Source organism: Aureobasidium namibiae, assembly GCF_000721765.1.
Source record: "Aureobasidium namibiae CBS 147.97 unplaced genomic scaffold scaffold_9, whole genome shotgun sequence".
In the NCBI taxonomy this organism is placed as follows: Eukaryota; Fungi; Ascomycota; class Dothideomycetes; order Dothideales; family Saccotheciaceae; genus Aureobasidium; species Aureobasidium namibiae.
The window spans coordinates 1,018,124-1,032,286 of record NW_013581200.1 but is presented as its reverse complement, the minus strand read 5'-3'; the positions used below and the strand labels follow the sequence as shown (position 1 = coordinate 1,032,286).

Sequence of the window (14,163 nt, the reverse complement as noted above, 5' to 3'; positions counted from 1 at the left end):
CTCTTGAGATCATAGTCCTGTAATACAAGCGATGGGAGCATACCACTGAAAGTGACCGTGTGAGTCTGGACGTGATGCACGAGGCTTAATGTGAGGGAACAAAAACATCTCCAGCAGGCCATCGAAAACCAGGTGTTATGTCACATTGACTGTTTCCCTGAAAGACTACATGACTGAGGAATGGTCTTGAACCATCAAAACATTGTTACTATTCGTAAGGTGAAATTAGTCGCAAGCTTTTCTTGTTCGTCAAGCTGAGTACAAATCAATTGCACTCTGCAGTGCATCATCAATCACGGCAACAGCAGCATATCCATTCTCTTTATCCGCCGTAATCTTCGAAACCAGGGCAGCTGAAAACGTGTCGTGGTCATTCTTCAACAACTTCAGTCCAGCAAGAATGACGACTTTCTGGTCCTCAAAAACGTCATACTTGGCTTTGAGCACATCAACAGAATTCGGAATGTCCACGCCGACGCTGGAAGCTGTGTACTGGACGATGGCGGTCGAGTCTTCCGCATTGAAGGGTGTCGCCCGGAGGTTTGCGTCAACATAGCCCTTGCGGTTGGCAATGTGGATAGCGGCGATATCTGCGCCGATGGGTAATTCGTCGATGAGGCCGCCGTTGTAGGCTTCGATGGATGCGGTCAAGGCATTGACTCCGTCGTCGATGCCTTTGATGTCGGAGAGGAGTGTCTCGGCAGTGATGATGTCGCGAGATTGAAGTGGTGCAGCAGCAGCAGCGCAAGCCAGGACAGAAGAGATGAGGAGCTGGAAACGCATGATGGATGTTGATTGAATATGTGCTTGGGGTTGTAGAGCTTGAAAGGGTCAAATGTGAGCAGCCTGGGGTATCTTTATATCATCCTCACAACTCTTGGACTCGTTCGAAATTTGAGGCGTCCTTCTTCGTCGAAAGCGCCGAGGTGGAACCTCGTTGCTCGTGCCTGTTGCGGCTTGGTCTGCAATGATCGGCGCTGCTGTAAACGTCGACTTCGCACGTATTCTCAAGCCCTGCCGAGGCAGATGATAGACTCTCCGTGTATAGCACAGTGTTGCAAGAAGATTGACTGGAACAATGTGCAATCCAGGAACTGTCGCACGTAACTTGACTTGTCGCAGTCGGTACGAGCAAGCCAAAAGCGCTCGTGCCTGGCCAGCCGTTGGAGAACGAGGAAAATCAAACGCGACGCGAGCGGGGTCGTTCGCCGTATACCAGGTGTGGGGTTGTTGATCGCTTCAAAGTCAAAGATCTTCTCGGCCGAGTGATCCAGCGTCACGGTCGCTCCAGCAGTCCTATAGCAGATCGCCCGAGGGCTTTGATGTTCTCACTGGAAACATAAGTAGTGTTGGTTACGCAGACGAACCTTCAAGTCTCACATATCCATCTTCTTCATATCTGAACTCTTCAAAGACGGCCAAAAATCAACATGCGCCTTCTCTCAACCATCAGCACTTTGTTGCTTTCTGTGTCGACAGTCATCTCGGCATCGGTTGACGATGTAGTCAACGACATCACCGTTCTCGACCAAGACGTCCAGGACCTGACGTCGATGGTGCGCGGGTATCAGGGCGGGCTCATCGCTCAGGGCCCCCTCCTCCTTCAGTTGACAAAAGTGCACATCGCAACGCGCAAAGGCGGATACGACGCATCAACTCTGCCTACCACACCACTCTCCGAGAGCGACGCGCTCAGACTTATCGAGCACGTCAACACGACTCTTGCCGTCGACAACCCAATCGCGGTGGACGTTCTGAAGTCGAAGAAGGCATTGTTTGATGCCAGTGGTACGGACCCATTCATCAAGGCAGGACTGCAAATCTTGCTCGACGACCATTTGTACTTTAGCAACGAGGTGCTGGAGAGGACTCCTCAGGATCTAATCGCAGAGGCCAATCAGGTCGTGGATGTCATCAGCAATGCCCTGCAGGGAGGCATTGCAGCTTTCTCATAGATGTTGAATCTGAAAAAATACAGTTTTACTGAGACGCCGGTCTAGACGTGTAATCTGGCTTGCGCGTGCTTGGTTGTCTGTTCCAATCTCTTGCATCGTGTCTAGGATCGTGTTTTCGAGTATGGGTTCCATCGTCTCGGGAAGGCAAAGCAATCTCTGCAACTCGAGACATAGTCAGGAGCTCGCCCTAGCTAGGCATCGAGACTGCTAGTCGGCATGTCTGCCTTCGGAACGTGAGTCGCGTTATTTCGAGGCGCCATTTAAGGTCACCGGACAGTCGGCGACCCAGGACAGGAGAAACTTGGCGCAATCGCTGGGTGAACGAACGGTGAAGGACAATATAGGTCGCTTGTCGCAAGAGCGAGGGCGATGCTTCAAGGGTCGAAGCGCGGTACTTATGGCGAGCGCTGCTACACGTCAGATTCACGACGGCATCTACCTAGTTGACGACAAGGCTCTCAAGCTTCATGACGTGCTCTGTTGTAGACGGATCAAAGCGAAGAGCGGCGCGAAGATGGACCTCGTAAGGATTGCGCGTCTTCACCAGCAAAGAAGACAAAAGGCCAGACGGCTTGGCGTTGTGGAGGGGCCGCGAGGTTCTCGTTGCTGACCCTCACGACCCGCCCGAGGGGTTCATCATCTTCGGGTCTATCTTGTCCGCCAGCCGCCAGCCGTCAGATCGCATACACTGTCGACTACCGCAAGGGTTTAGGGAGCTTGTGCTGAGACGTCTGGCGTTTTGAATGAGTCGCGCTACGCCTGTCTGTCCACACACGTACGACACGCATAGCTATACAGACGCGACATCCAACCCCCGCCATGCAATACAACCAGTCGCGCCGAAGGACCCCCACCAAGAATCACCACTGCACTTGACCAATCTGGAACATACCGAAAACCGGAAATCCAAAATCTGGCATTTTGTTCCCACAAAAATGAATCCGCCTCCTGCGAAAAAGGCTCGTCTGACGACAGCTTGCAATGAATGCCGCCGGCGGAAGGTCAAATGCGATGCCAACCATCCAAAATGTTCGAACTGCTGCACCAGAAACTCGGAATGCTTCACAAGCGATCCTAAAAGGCCCGATGTCCCTGTAGTGAGAGAATGGGTAGAAGTTCCTGAAAAGACACATCCCTCTCAGCCTCCAATACCAGCACAAATTCAACTCTCGACAATTCTTCCCGAGCCGGATGGACCCACTCACGACATACCTGAAACCTCTCATCTACTATCAGCCGCAACTCGACATCACCCAGTCTCTCCTACGTTACACCACAATCGGTCGCCATCTGTCAATGGCAACCTGGGCACGCCTGTCGTCGCGGAGACGACCGATGTTTCGCCCATGCAGCAACCTCATGATATGTCGTTCAACCTGGATTTTGTCAACAACAGATTCAAAATGCTGGGAGCCAGTAGCGCTCAATGCTTGACCAAGTCTCTGGACATCTACCTCCGATCTTATAATGTGGACCCAGCCTCTGCATTGTTTCGGCACGGAATGCAACACGCCGAGGAGATGGATCTGCCTTTATCGCTAGATCTAATACCCTTTCCAGAACACAGCACAAGGCAAGCTTATCTGGATGCCTATTTCACTCGGATACACGTATATTACCCCATCACCGATATCGATGACACTAGAGCCATGGTTCACAAGATTGCGCCACTACCTGATATCAAGTCCGTCTCCTACACAAAGGTTCCACTTCTGGCAACAGCATATCTGTTAATGAGTTTGGGAGCTGATGAGGTTCACGGTGCTGCATCAGAGATTGGCATGCAATACCTCAAGGTGGGCGCTGCACTCGCGGGCCATGCCATCAACTTTCCATACTTGACCACAGTGCAGTGTCTACTCCTACTTGCTGTGTGCTATAGAGGCCGCAACAAGGATGGCCTGGGTTGGGGTGCCACGGGTACAGCAGTCAGGATAGCCCATTCGATGGGACTACACAGACATTCCGCTGTAAGACCCTCAAATCAGCACGGCATTCAACGGCGGGACCAACAACTATTTCATGCTCGTATCTGGGCCATTTGCTGTTGTCTGGAGAAGACTGCGCAGCTCGAATGCGGTAGACCATCCGCCATCTTCGTGGTCAACACTGATCAAATGATGGCAGCAGATCAAAAGGCGCCCGGTCACGACTATCTGATGTGGAACATGGCGCTCGCAGAAGTACAACATGACATTTCTACTCATCTCTATGGACACCAGCCTGGCGAAAGGACAGCAAAGCAAATCCTGCTTGATACTGCTAGACTGGATAAAAAGCTTCTGCACTGGCCCAATCTTGTACCTGCTGAGATCCGCCCTGGCAATGACATCTTGTGCGGAGACGACCAATTTCATCTTGCGGCCATTCTGTCTTTCCAATACCACCAAGCTGTGATAGCGGTGCATCGCGCTGCACTGATCCAACCTCTTGCGGCATTGCAGCAAGAGATCGATAGAGTTTTGCCTGACAACGACGCTCGCTATAGACTTAAGGGAGGTGAAGCGATTTGTGTCAGCAGCGCTCGAGCGGTGGCAAGGATCACCATTGAACTCCTGGAGCGAAGAATTGATTCGCGGCTTCTTAGTGGTGGTCCCACTCTTCTGGCTTGCGTTGTGCTGGCTACATATATCGTCAAGAATCCCGCTGGCAGGATGCAGCTTTCGGACTTGGAGGTAAATGCCGCTAGCCTACCCTGTCAAAACATCCATGCTGACTTTGATACACAGCTGCTCAAAGCCGTCACCGAATGGACCACCCAATGCTTCCGCAAGACTGGTATGAACGAGCACTTTTCTAAAGGTACGTCTGTTCCAGTCACTTTGTAGTCATCTGTTGATCATCCGTCAGGCGCAACCGGCATCTGCGACAGAGTAATTGAATGTCTGTCACGCCTAAAATCAGCCCAAAACGGAGCAATCCAACGCCTAAAGCCAAATGACCCACGCATCCCTAGAAACACCAGCAGTACCACAAGCCTTAACAGCCAAATCATGGTCGACAACAATAGCCTACCCAAGCCGTCGCCGATCAATCACCTCACTTCGAGCAGCAGTGGAAACAGCCATCAAGCAGGTCTATCAGGAGCATCCAATTCATCGCCAGCGTCGAATGCGATGAACAGAGAACACTCGACCATGCAGATTGCGAACATTTTGCTGGACAATGCGAGTCATACTACTGCGATGGGAAGTATGGATGACATCGTTCCTGATGTCAATGTTTTGCCGTTTGAAGGATACAATCTTGAAGAATTGTGGGATTGGATGGATTCAGGTGGTGACATCGGTGGGTTTGAAAAGATCGATTGGACGACTGAGACTGGATTCGAGGACCATTGAGTCCGATTTCATACTCTCGGCATACCACTCTCGACGCGCAGACCATCGAACACAATCACACATCCTACAGTTGCGGTATGAAACAAAGAGTGGAAAGAGGAGCTTGGCGTTTTGACGAGGCAGAAGCTGCTCAGAACGATGACGCGACAACACCTTGATGGGGCGCGTCCTGCAACTCGTTGTTCCGAATGCACCGCTCGCGAGTCGGAGTATCTCTGTCCGCGACTTGTCCGCTTTGTTGACCCACTCCTATGGTGGACTGTCCGGTTCAGCGCCCGAGATGTTCGAGTTGGTAGTTGGACTGAAAGAGTCGAAGGATCCACCGGATCCACCGTCGGGATGAGCCAAAGCCTTCAGAACAGTTCGGCCGAGTTCGTCTCCGGACTCTTGTTCTCGGCGCCTTCGGTCGCTGCCACGGAGCAACATCCCCGCGCCTTCGGCCAGTTCGGGCGCTAGGGATGAACGAAGCCCGCTCCACTTTTCTCTCCTTAAAACGACCTGGCCCTTTCGGCGTTCGCGATCAATGCGTCTGAGACCTCGAACGAGCAGTGTCAGTGTGTCACATGCAATTCAAGCTCGGCCGACGGAAATGACCTGTTCTTCTGCACCAGCCATGGTTCGATGAATATAAACATCTAGCCTCTCCTCCGCGAGCAGCAATGGACGATGAAGCTTCTTCGAATCCAGGCCCGAAACGCCTCTCTCTCTCACAAGTAGCAGTCCCGCCTTCAAGTCCTTTTGACATCTCCTCGCCCGAACCTAATCTCATATTGGGCTCTCGAAGACGGCCCAGCCAAGGTCTTCCACGAGTGTTTCGCCAACAGGAACGAGAATCGACAGGCCTCGACAAGAGCGGTCACATCCGGAGCCGATTCCGTTGGTTCGGCGAGTTGCCACTGAGATGCGACCAGAACATGGACTTCCTGTCGTCATTTGGTATTGACGATGAACGACCCAAATGAGAGCAGTATTCAACGGTAGGGCCCTTTTGGACCTTGGTAACTTGAGATATCCCGGAGGACTCGAACTGTCCCGCGTCCTGGATGTCGTGTTTTACAGCGTACGGGAGTCATGTTTGGTTGGCGTTGAAGAACCTTGTTGTGACCACGTCCATCAAGCTAGCGAGATGGCTTTTCACGATTTGTTCGCTGTCACCGTTGACCCAAGCTGTACATTTGGTCCATGCCAGGATAAACGTTGAGAGCTGAAGGCATCAATCCCCAATCGGGGAAGGACATTCCAGCAAGCCTGAGTTGACAGAATCTTTGCTATGACTTGCATGGTTGTTTGGGAATGTAGCAGATAGGATCAGATATTGGGGATCAAGTACTTATCTTTCCAAACTTGTCAGAACCTTGCTTGCATCATGTGCGTGATCTGTGACCGACTCGAGATCTCGCTCGAGGGTACATCACAACACTGGTTTACCAGAACACAATCAGAAGTCGAGTTTGAGAGATGGAAATTCTCACGACAGGACTACGATCACAAGACGATTTTCCAGCACACCCACAGTCCATCGATACGAAAGCAGATCGCAGCTTGCACTCAGGCAGCGACTGCACGTTCACGGAAGACGATCAAAGTCCACGCGTTATCACAAGACTTCCACGTACTCACCAACGACACAATCGTCCCCGATGAGTTACTCAGACTCTGAGCCATTGCGAATGAACTACTCAGGATGGACGTCGATCGACTGACACGACTCTTCTCATCATGACTTTGATCGGGTTTTCTCTCCACATTGCCAGGCCTGCGATTCTTGGATAGCATCTTCCGCCCACCTTTACAACACGATATCCTGTCCACAATACCGACAGAGGCGTAAGAAGTCTCAGCGTCGTATCACGATTGCTCGATCATCAAGGATGACCCCTCAATTTGCCCCGAGTCCCCAGGTTGTAGATCGCCGAAACTCCATATGGGCCCCCACAATCTGGAACCCGGCTGTGGGGGTAGGTGCGTTAGTGCCCTTCGGTCGGTGCATCTGACGAATCGGAGGACTTCAATTGACACTGGAACGAGCGCACGAGGTAGCGAATTTGGATTCTCCGCAGCTGGCAAGCCACAATTACCGGCCAGAGCTTCGAGCTGACTTGCAACTGTTGGCCTTCGCCTCGCTCCTCCACATTTGGCAGAGCAGCATTGCCGAGACGTCGCGGACTCCAAAGTCTCGCGCGAAGTGTATAAGATATGCCTGTGGATCGACAGACCCACCCATCATCTCCTCATCACCACCGAACAACATCACCACAGCACCGACGACCTCGCCATAATCAGCACCTGCCTCTCTAGTTGACTCATCCAGTCTTCTGAACGCATCTCGCTATCATGGGCGACACCAAATCCAACAATGTCGAGCTCATCGAGGAGCTCGAGCACACAAAGACCCTCGAGCAGGTCGGCACCATGGGAACTGTCAAGTTGACCGATGGAGACATTGTCTACATCCCGACGCCGACTGCTGATCCCCAAGATCCTCGTACGTCGCAACCAGCTCAAACCAACATACATCCGAGATGTCTTGTTCGCGATGGCTCCTCGAACATTTCGCGTTCCGCATCAAAATACTGACAAGATCGCACAGTCAATTGCCCAACCTGGCAGAAATGGGTCATCCTGGTCATCATCTCGTGCTGTAAGACCAATACTCTATCGCGAAGCTTACTCAGAGACTAACTCATCTAGTCTCGGCCGTCGGTCTCTCCGTTGTCAGTGGATTTGGTGGTCTGTTGGGATTCTACATTCCCGGATATGTGAAGCTGGGCAAGGACTACGCCGACATCACTCATCTCATGACTTTTCCTACTCTTTTCATGTAAGAATCGGGAAGATTTCTATCGACATCGTTCTGAAGCTAACACTCTCATAGGGGCATTGGTAACATCATCGGTATGCCTTTCGCTCTTGGAGTTGGCCGCCGTTCCATCATCCTCATCTCGAGTATCATCCTGGTCGTCGGTTCAGTCATGTGCGCTACAGCCAAGACTTATGAATTCCACCTTGCCGCTCGCTGCATCGTCGGTCTTGCCGCCGGACAAAGCGAGGCCCTCGTTCCCATGATCACTCAGGAGATGTACTTCCTCCACGAGCGTAGCAAGTACCTGATGACCCAGCAAGCCATTCAGGTTATCATCACCACCATCTACACGGTTTTCGCCAGCCCTATCGCTGGTAAGATCACTCCCGAGGGTTGGTACGGTCTTGGTGCTGGTCTCGCTGGCGCTGTGTTCGTCGCTGCTTTCTTGTTCCTGCCCGAGACCAAGTACGAGCGTCCCCTTTCGTCCTACCAGGAGGCTGCCGAACACCACTTCGATATCGAAGAGACCGTCACTAAGGCCTCTCCTTCGGTCACTCTTTGCACCGTTAGACCCGAGTTGGACTTTGTCCGTTACGCCCCTCGCACCTTCCGCTCTGACCTCCGCCTGTGGGTTGGCAGACCCGACATGAAGGAGGTTCTGAACGTGTACAAGCAAATGTTTGGCCTTCTGGTCTTCCCCAACGTCCTCTGGGCTCTTTGCCTCAACGGTTTGACTCTCGGTGCCAACATCGCCATCGGCACGACATATGGTGGTATCGTCACTGCTCCTCCTTACAACTGGAAGCAGGACAAGGCCAGTTATGTCAACATTGGTCAAATCGTCGTTGCCATCATCGCTCTGCCCCTTCTCGGCTCTGGTTCCGACAAGCTTGTCAAGTGGCGTGCTCAGCGCAACGGTGGCATCCACGAGCCCGAGAACCGTATCCTTCCCCTTATCTTGCCCTTGGTCGTCGGTGTCTTCAGCTGTGTTCTCTACGGTCTTGCTGCTGCCCACCCCACCCACTACCACTGGTTCACCTACGTCTGGGTCGTGGCCGCCTACTACTTCGCCTTTGTCGGTGCCAACATCGTCGCCATCACCTATCTCCTCGACAGCTACCCCGCTCGCGCTGGTCCTCTGCTTGTCATTGTCTGTGCCATGAGAGGTATCATGAGTTTCGGTGTCAGCTACGGTATCCAGCCGATGATTCAAGCCAAGGGCTACGATGGTGCTTTCGGCATCTTTGCCGCTCTCACCGCCGCCTTCGGTCTCATTGGTGTTCCGATCTTCATCTGGGGCAAGAACATCAGAGCCTTCACTGGAAAGTGGGCCAAGAACAAGGACGAGTAGAGTAGGATGGATGAGCTGTATATATGGGATCAAAGAAGGTTGAGACCTCAGACTTGTGTATAGTTAAATGATTTATGTATGTGTTACGAACGAGAATCTGTTACTGTTACTGAACATCCCTTTAATGCTTGAAATGTTCTGTAACTACTCTTTAAGTGTGTAGGTACAGCATCAAGCACGAATCGACGCTGACACTTCCTATTAGGCAAATGGCACATTGAAACGAGGCAGCCTAAACTCACTCAACTCAAGACAATGCTGCAAACAAGCCCAACAATCCCGCAGTCAAATGCAGCGACCCTCGGAAGTAGTTCTGCTTCACCCAAGTCTTCAGAAGCGTGGTAACCTCAGTATCAACAACCCCCTTGCTTTGCAACGCCGCACTCCTTCCAATATCCACCAATCTCTGAATGCCCGGCATCATCACAAACTTGGTCAATGGCAACGACGCCAACACCAGAATTGCAGCACTTCCGTACAACTTTCTCGTGGTGCCATCACTGTTGTATGCCAGATAGCAGTTTGCAGCAATTGCGACGGTGGCAATGGGCATGATGGTCGCACCACCTTTGTGGAAGATCTTGTCGAAGAGGGGCGTGGAGATGGAAGAGGGAAGGTTGTAGAGGTGAGGAATCACATTTTGAGAGAATGTGGTATTGTAGCTGCCCAGGAAGAAGGCGCCGGAGATTGAGATGATCTGGGCAGTGAGGGTGGAGTCCATCGTGATATGAGTCGTTGATGCGACAATGGTTTGCGTGAGACAAGACAAGCGGATGAGTCTTGAAATACAGATTGTGAGCTGTGGGTGATGTGTTTGTAAGAAGTTGATATTGTGGTCTTTGTAGTCATCTGGATGTCCTCATGCAGCCCACAACGCATCGAACGGTGTACTTGACTGATCCGGGCTCGGGACAACTCCTCTTATCGAGGGCTTTCTGAACCCTAAGAAGCTTGTCTAGAATGATCGCATCTGGAAAGCTTATAACACTTGAATACGAAGCTTAGCAGTTAAACCGAATTTCAGACTATGCCTTCACAAATCAAGTAGAGTGTGGCTTGACTCAGTGGTCAGCAAACACGCAAGCGCTGACCGTAGGATCGTGTTACCTTGATGATGGCGTTTGGTATCGCACCCCACTTTGAGCTGAAGATAACGAGTGCGCGGCTCTTGCGAAGGATCAGATCTCGTGCGATGTCCGACCAATCGAATGTTGTCTGCCCTAGAGATGCTGAAAGCCACAGACATTAAGCTCGGGAACACGTTCTGCCGCTTGTGTCTTGGCTGCCTATCAAAGCTTAGCTTGGTCCCCAGCCGCTATCACATGCATCTCCATCTCTTGCTATAACATCTGAACAGCGCGTCAGACATAGCCTCAAGACCAGCGCAGACCTACCCAGCAGACATGTCTTGTCCGGAATGCTTCTCTGGCCATGTGAGCCTTGACGAACCCCTCGGCAATATCGAGCAAGTCTACGGGCGACGTACTTATGTCGCCAAACCACCTTCCGGCAAGCAGCCGCTTGGCATCGTCGTGATCATCGCTGATGCCTTCGGTATGCCCTTTGTCAACAATCAGATCTTAGCAGACCACTACGCTGCACTTGGACAATACACCGTCTATCTGCCCGACTTCATGGATGGTAAGATCCACGATGGTCCTTCATTTGCATGGCTGACACTTTCACAAAGGCGGCGAAGCCCCCGTCAGAATGATGTATAACATCGCCTACTTCTCCGAGTCCTCGTGGTTGTGGAAGCCGTAAGTACAAATCGAAAAAGTGTGCACTTGCGCGAAGTATTAAGTAAACACATAGCTACTATGCAGTGGCCTTTGCCATGGACCTCATGCCGCATCTATGGCGCAATAGGATGGGTGTTTGCTGGCCACGAATGACATCCTGGTTCAGCGCTCTTCGCTCAGACGTGTCCCTGCCTATCGCAGCTGCGGGTTTTTGTTGGGGCGGCCTCCATGCCGTCATGCTCACTCATGATCGCGCAGATACCAAGCTTCCATCAGGCCGGCCTTTGATTGATGCGAGCTTTGTTGCACATCCAAGCAACCTCGTTGTTCCAGGGGACATTGAAAAAGTCAAGCTACCACTCTCCATCGCGATTGGTGACGACGATTTCGTCATGCCGCTTCATCAAGCCAGGCAGGCAGAGCAAATGCTGGAAAAGAGTGGTGATGCTCAAGCGGAGGTCGTTTTCTATTCGGGCGCAAGACATGGGTTTGCTGTTCGTGCCAGTAGGTCGACACCAGACAGCAAGGAGACTCGGCAGGCGAAGGAGGCAGAAGAGCAGGCAATCGCCTGGTTCAAGAAGCAGTTCGCTGCTGTCGGTCATCAATAGTAGTGTCAAGTGTACGTAGACCCTCGTCCTTGTCTTGATCAGAGAATTAGCCAATCGATACCTCTTTGCCTCAAATACTGGACCCAGTCTCCGTCTCGTATCTGATCATCGTCCATGGCCGGTATACAGTTCTTTGCGTTCCAGATGGTCTGCAAAATATCTGCAGCCTTGCGATACAATCCCCACGGCTCGAGTTCCCATTGACGTTCCAACCTCGTCCAGACGAACCGTTGATGTAAAGTTGAGTTCGTCTCCGCACCTGCGATGAATGCTGGCCAGGTGATTGCCGTGTAGAGGCTATTCTCATCAGTGACCATCGAAAGGTTTTCCACAATCTCCGTGACCAGAGATTCGAAGTCACATGTTGGTTTGGAGCCGGTATACATCGAGACTAGCAGTCGGGAGAGATAGATGATAACAGCTGCTTTGTGTGCGCTAGCCACATGAATACGCTCCTCGAGGTCAGGGGATGGACATGGTGACCGCAGATCTGTAGCCCAGGCGCGTGGGTCGAATGTTTTGGCGGTACATACGAGCATCAAGACCCTGTCTCGTTTGTTGCGTAGAGAGATCGAGCTTACAGATTGGCTCAGTCGAACACCATTTCGTAGGAGCTGTAAGAGGATTGTTGGGAAAGACGAGCAGTGATTGCCTTCCGCATCACGTATCAATGATTCGACAGCGCGTTCCGTGTTGTCACTAGATACATCGTCTGGCAAGTCATGCACCGCGTTAGAGGAGACGAAACCAAGAGCACTGGATCTATATACCGATGTCAACACATGCGGAGCCAGAGGGCACCAAGAAAAGAGACTTTGCTTACATCATCCAGCTCGATACCAAGAAGCGGCGCAACGGGCTTGCGGTGGTAATTTGCAGCCGCTCAGACTTGCCCAACGCTTCTATAATCTTTCTCCCGCCATTGATGTGATGGATCCAGTCAGCTGCTTTAGCATCCATAAGCTCCAAGTTGATGAACATGATCACGACTGCTAAAGTTACGTCGATATCCTTGGGAGCCTGCTGAGCGAGGACTTGCCTGAGCATAGTCAGTGCTCGCTGCTTTGCCGCCAAAGCGTCGGAGTACAGGTTGCCAGGCTTGTTTCGCGGAGAGGCGAAAACCTGCCCATCATCAGAACTCCCTGGAATAAGAAACGGCTGAGTTGCATTGTACATGTGGATTGCTGCATTGGCAATGATTATCTGCAGGAGAATCGGGTGATTATGTGTCAGTGGTATGATATCACGGAATGGATTGTGCTCTGAGTCGTAGACAACAAAATCTCGGCAGACAACACTGGCGACTGTAGCGCTTATGTCAATCATGTTGAAGGTTAAGACAGTACCGGAGTCGACGTACAGTAGGATAGATACGATCTTGTTACATCGTTCAGGTCTTGTGTCAATGGATCCGTCAAAGGCCTCGATAACGGCAACTGATTTCGTACGGTTGCGACTCTGGCCCTCTGCCACTCTTGAGCGGAAGAAGATTTGGCGTAAGGTTCTCGACGAGATTCAGGCTGCTGCTTCGCGCCATACTTTTGACCGACGAGTTTTCCGCGACTTGCGACGCCATCTTGCCAGAGCAACAGGCGCTGGTAGCCCAAACAGTCCTGACCGCGCTCTATGCATTTTGAGCATTGCGGCATGGATCGGTCACATTTCAGACGCTGGCGGCGACAATTGTGACATGGCTGCTGGGACGTCATGACGATGAGAGATGCCACCAGTTCGTCGCTTCTCCGATCTGATCTGACCTTGACATATCCCAGAGAAGCAGGAGTGCGACATTCATTTGGAAGGACAGTCCATCAGGAGTATCCGGATACTCAGGACGTGGACGCGCAAAGGTTGGGACGAGGTGATTACGCGTTGGACGGAGGATGCGCGTGGAAAGCACAGACGTCTTCCTCACGAAGCCGCCAAGTCTTGATCCCACGCTATTAGCCGCACGAACAGGGTCGTACCCTCATCGATGGATTCGATCAACGACAGCGATATCTCACGTTCTCAATTTCGTATCAAGTCAAACTTATGGCTTATGACTCTTGGGTCTAGACTGAATATGTCCTGAGTTCTTTGTCCAAATTGAAAGGGAGCATCAGGTGTAGTATATCATTTTGCATTTTCGAGTCGCTACTTTCAGATCACCACGGTGAAACACATCGGCTTATACACCACGTTCGCTCGACGCTCGCGGTCTTCCGCCGAACCTGCATTAGGTTCTCCAACGAGCAATACTTAATTCTGCGTACTACAGCTTAAATCTCAAACATCATTCGTAGCCGTAATGGAAAATGTTTTAGACAGCATTACAAGGACGATATCTCGACAAGCCGAATCATGTCCGTGCACAGCAGAGC

At 51.7% G+C, this 14,163-nt stretch overlaps 7 protein-coding genes across 7 annotated transcripts; 4 read left to right on the top strand and 3 right to left on the bottom strand.

Moving 5' to 3' along the window:
- Nucleotides 1-255: 255 nt before the first annotated feature.
- M436DRAFT_26146 (uncharacterized protein) lies at nucleotides 256-705 on the bottom strand (the record flags this gene model as incomplete). Its single annotated transcript, XM_013571483.1, has 1 exon — nucleotides 256-705. A coding segment is annotated over one exon (450 nt), but the record flags the coding sequence as incomplete, so codon positions are not given.
- Nucleotides 706-1,430: 725 nt separating this feature from the next.
- On the top strand, nucleotides 1,431-1,955 carry M436DRAFT_47208 (uncharacterized protein; the record flags this gene model as incomplete). Its single annotated transcript, XM_013571545.1, has 1 exon — nucleotides 1,431-1,955. One exon carries the CDS (start codon nucleotides 1,431-1,433, stop codon nucleotides 1,953-1,955), a length of 525 nt encoding a protein of 174 aa, XP_013426999.1.
- Nucleotides 1,956-2,890: 935 nt separating this feature from the next.
- M436DRAFT_47907 (uncharacterized protein) lies at nucleotides 2,891-5,296 on the top strand (the record flags this gene model as incomplete). The annotated part of the gene is made up of 3 exons (XM_013571656.1): nucleotides 2,891-4,630; nucleotides 4,685-4,757; nucleotides 4,806-5,296. 3 exons carry the CDS (start codon nucleotides 2,891-2,893, stop codon nucleotides 5,294-5,296), a joined length of 2,304 nt encoding a protein of 767 aa, XP_013427110.1.
- A 2,334-nt stretch (nucleotides 5,297-7,630) lies between these two features.
- M436DRAFT_64283 (MFS general substrate transporter) lies at nucleotides 7,631-9,450 on the top strand (the record flags this gene model as incomplete). Its single annotated transcript, XM_013571724.1, has 4 exons — nucleotides 7,631-7,781; nucleotides 7,887-7,937; nucleotides 7,988-8,117; nucleotides 8,172-9,450. The coding sequence occupies 4 exons, from the start codon at nucleotides 7,631-7,633 to the stop codon at nucleotides 9,448-9,450; spliced, it is 1,611 nt and encodes a 536-aa protein (XP_013427178.1).
- A 247-nt stretch (nucleotides 9,451-9,697) lies between these two features.
- On the bottom strand, nucleotides 9,698-10,171 carry M436DRAFT_82386 (uncharacterized protein; the record flags this gene model as incomplete). The annotated part of the gene is made up of 1 exon (XM_013571879.1): nucleotides 9,698-10,171. The coding sequence occupies one exon, from the start codon at nucleotides 10,169-10,171 to the stop codon at nucleotides 9,698-9,700; it is 474 nt and encodes a 157-aa protein (XP_013427333.1).
- A 682-nt stretch (nucleotides 10,172-10,853) lies between these two features.
- On the top strand, nucleotides 10,854-11,800 carry M436DRAFT_82385 (alpha/beta-hydrolase; the record flags this gene model as incomplete). Its single annotated transcript, XM_013571878.1, has 3 exons — nucleotides 10,854-11,091; nucleotides 11,141-11,210; nucleotides 11,266-11,800. 3 exons carry the CDS (start codon nucleotides 10,854-10,856, stop codon nucleotides 11,798-11,800), a joined length of 843 nt encoding a protein of 280 aa, XP_013427332.1.
- A 38-nt stretch (nucleotides 11,801-11,838) lies between these two features.
- Nucleotides 11,839-13,449, bottom strand: M436DRAFT_82384 (uncharacterized protein; the record flags this gene model as incomplete). The annotated part of the gene is made up of 3 exons (XM_013571877.1): nucleotides 11,839-12,562; nucleotides 12,624-13,104; nucleotides 13,161-13,449. 3 exons carry the CDS (start codon nucleotides 13,447-13,449, stop codon nucleotides 11,839-11,841), a joined length of 1,494 nt encoding a protein of 497 aa, XP_013427331.1.
- Nucleotides 13,450-14,163: the final 714 nt, after the last annotated feature.